Consider the following 2566-nt stretch of genomic DNA (forward strand, 5'->3'; position numbering starts at 1 on the left):
GCAGTGGGAACTAGGTGAGCTTTAAGGTCCCTTCCAACCCAAACCATTCTATGATATTTTCACTGAGGACTGCATGGTTTTTAAACTCCATCTTCCAAATGCTTCACAAGAATGTGAGCAGGCAGAGGAAGCTAAGAAGTAACTTAAGTCTGTGAGAAGGCGAGAGGGCAAGAGAAGTGGGTACTTAGACATGTGCTTTCAGATGTCCCTTTTCTTTTCTTTTTGAGGTTTTTTCTTTATAATTTATATTGACTTTAGATATGTAGGTATTAATATAAATTCTGCAAAAAAGTAAGTATGCTTTCATTTTGGAAATGTGCTTTTACACTAAGGTAGAATCAGGATTTAAGTTGCATGTCAAAATACATTAGGCCAGTACTTAGATGCTTCATTTCAGTAGTGGCATTCTTTTTGTTGGCAGAGAATTAGAACTTTAAAAGCAAAATTATGAATGTAGAGCAAGAGCTATACAAGACAGCTTTTATAATATAGCTGACAAGTTAATTTACTAGTGTTTCTTACAAGTCCAGATGTCTCTGGTTTGCTATATTCTAGTGTATTGCTGGCAATACAGGATTTTTTTCAGTTGGGCTTTCCCTCTATCTGTAAATCTGAGTGTTCTTTATTCGGTGATGGAATTTCCTTTTCTCAGGCACTTATATTGCAAAGCAGAAATACACTTTTAGGTTTGCCGATTCAGGTGTGCCCTGCTTGAGCTGTCTTTTGAAAGTGGCTGAGTTAAAATGCATTTTTTTTAAGTGCACATCTTGGATAATAGTAGTAACAAAAAGACAGCAAGGTGAATAATTATATAGGCAGTATCTTTCTTTTCTCTTTTCAGATACATAGATCAAGGCCGCAATCCTCAGCTTTACACTAAAGAGTGTCTGGAGCGAGCTTTGGCTAAAAATGAGCAAGTAAAAGGAAAAATTGACACAATGAAGGTAAACCTGAAGTAATGAAAGTACTAATGGAATAACGTATTTGATAAGTTTTTACTTTCCAGTAGGTATGTGTGGGTTTTTTGCTTGTGCACCTATTAAATTCCCTTAGTTGATTTGTATTAGGAATTGCTCTGGATCCCTGTACCTCAGTTGACGCTAATGTAGCCTGTTCTGAAAGGAAATTTGTAATTCATCCCACAGCTGGAGATGCAGGTGTCACTATGATTTTACTTTGGTTAAAGTTGCATGTAGCATTACAGAGCATTTGTTTTTCATATTGAACACTAGAGAGTACCTCACACTTTTACAGACTTGTAACTGTAATATGTGTAACAACACAGAAGGGGTATTTTTCCAGTCTTGAATGGGTCTTAAGGGTATTAGAATGTTAAATGTACTATATAAGCATGAGTTATTCTTTATAAAATTACTTAAAATGTATGCTGGTATTTAGGGTTTTCTGAACCTGTGCTTTCATCTAGTACAAACCTAAGCATTCTGTTATACTGGTTAACTGCTGGAATTACTGCTGATACACACAGAAAAGGAAGTTTAGTGAGGCTTGAGAAAGGGCTGGTTTTGTTTCCAAACATTCTTTGTCTGAACTTAAAATTAGTGAGGATGGCAATTTGTGCTGCAGAATGTAGACTTTTGATAGGCTTTGTGCTTGTAAAAGTTCTAGTAAGAACTATGTATTTCTAAGTTTTGGAGGTGGAGGAGGGGATTCCATGTCAAATCAAGAGGACATGCCTTTCATCAACTTTGCTTAATAAGGTTAGATGGATGTTGATGCACCAGAGTTCACCAGAGAGATCTAACTATTTTGTATTTCTTAAGTGAAAATGCTGGTTAATTTAAGGGAAATTGAAAGCATTTCAGTTTTTCTAGTGCTTTCCTAGTGGATTTCACCTGACCATTTTCTGTATTTTGTAAACATAACTTTCTATGTTTCTGTGGTTTTGAAGGGTTTTTTTGGGGGTACCATTCTCTTTGGTCATTGAAAGGTAGTGTTGTATACAAACACTTCTGTTCATCAGATAACATTGCTTGAGAAAATGTAAATAAATTTTGCAGATGATGTATATATTCTGTTTTTCTCTTCAGAAATTTAAAAGTCTGTTGATTCAAGAACTAACAAAGGTGTTCCCAGAAGACATGGCAAAGTACAAAGCTATTCGAGGGGAAGATCCTCCTCCCTAAGATGGCCCTTGATAGCTCTAAAATTGTCAATTCCATAAACTGACACCACTATATTGGGAGAGGGAGAATCCAAGCTGTTGTAGCAACTGTACTAAAAATGGCAGTGATGGTCTGTGAAGGAGCTTAATCATTGCTGATGGCTCTGGTCTGAAGCTACTGAATCTTTCTGAAGACTTTTACTCAAAGATTGCCATTGAAACTTCCTATGGTAATCTGTTCTTCTTTCCTGAAAGGTTTTGGAGATGTCATTGCCTACTGGGCATCACTACATAGCACTTCCCACAAAGTGCATTTCCAGGGCAGAAAATCATGGGTTTTGTCTTCTGAAAAGTGTGCTTGAGCATTGTGGCTTCAACTGTTTAAAAGATAAGTGTATTCGCTATATTTGACTCTTTATTTGTAAACTGCTTTGTTTTCTATTA

The 2566-nt window shown here is 36.2% G+C and overlaps 1 protein-coding gene across 1 annotated transcript in view; it reads left to right on the forward strand.

Moving 5' to 3' along the window:
* The window catches only part of MED10 (mediator complex subunit 10), a gene marked incomplete at its 5' end in the record, with an annotated part of 2458 nt that extends 314 nt beyond the window's left edge, over positions 1-2144 (forward strand). Inside the window, 2 exons of the mRNA XM_010022474.1 lie at positions 842-944; positions 2049-2144. Of these exons, the coding sequence (XP_010020776.1) occupies positions 842-944; positions 2049-2144 (199 nt within the window). The remainder of the gene's footprint in view (positions 1-841; positions 945-2048) is intronic.
* Positions 2145-2566: the final 422 nt, after the last annotated feature.

Source organism: Nestor notabilis, unplaced genomic scaffold (assembly GCF_000696875.1).
Source record: "Nestor notabilis isolate BGI_N333 unplaced genomic scaffold, ASM69687v1 scaffold27309, whole genome shotgun sequence".
Classification (NCBI taxonomy): Eukaryota; Metazoa; Chordata; class Aves; order Psittaciformes; family Psittacidae; genus Nestor; species Nestor notabilis.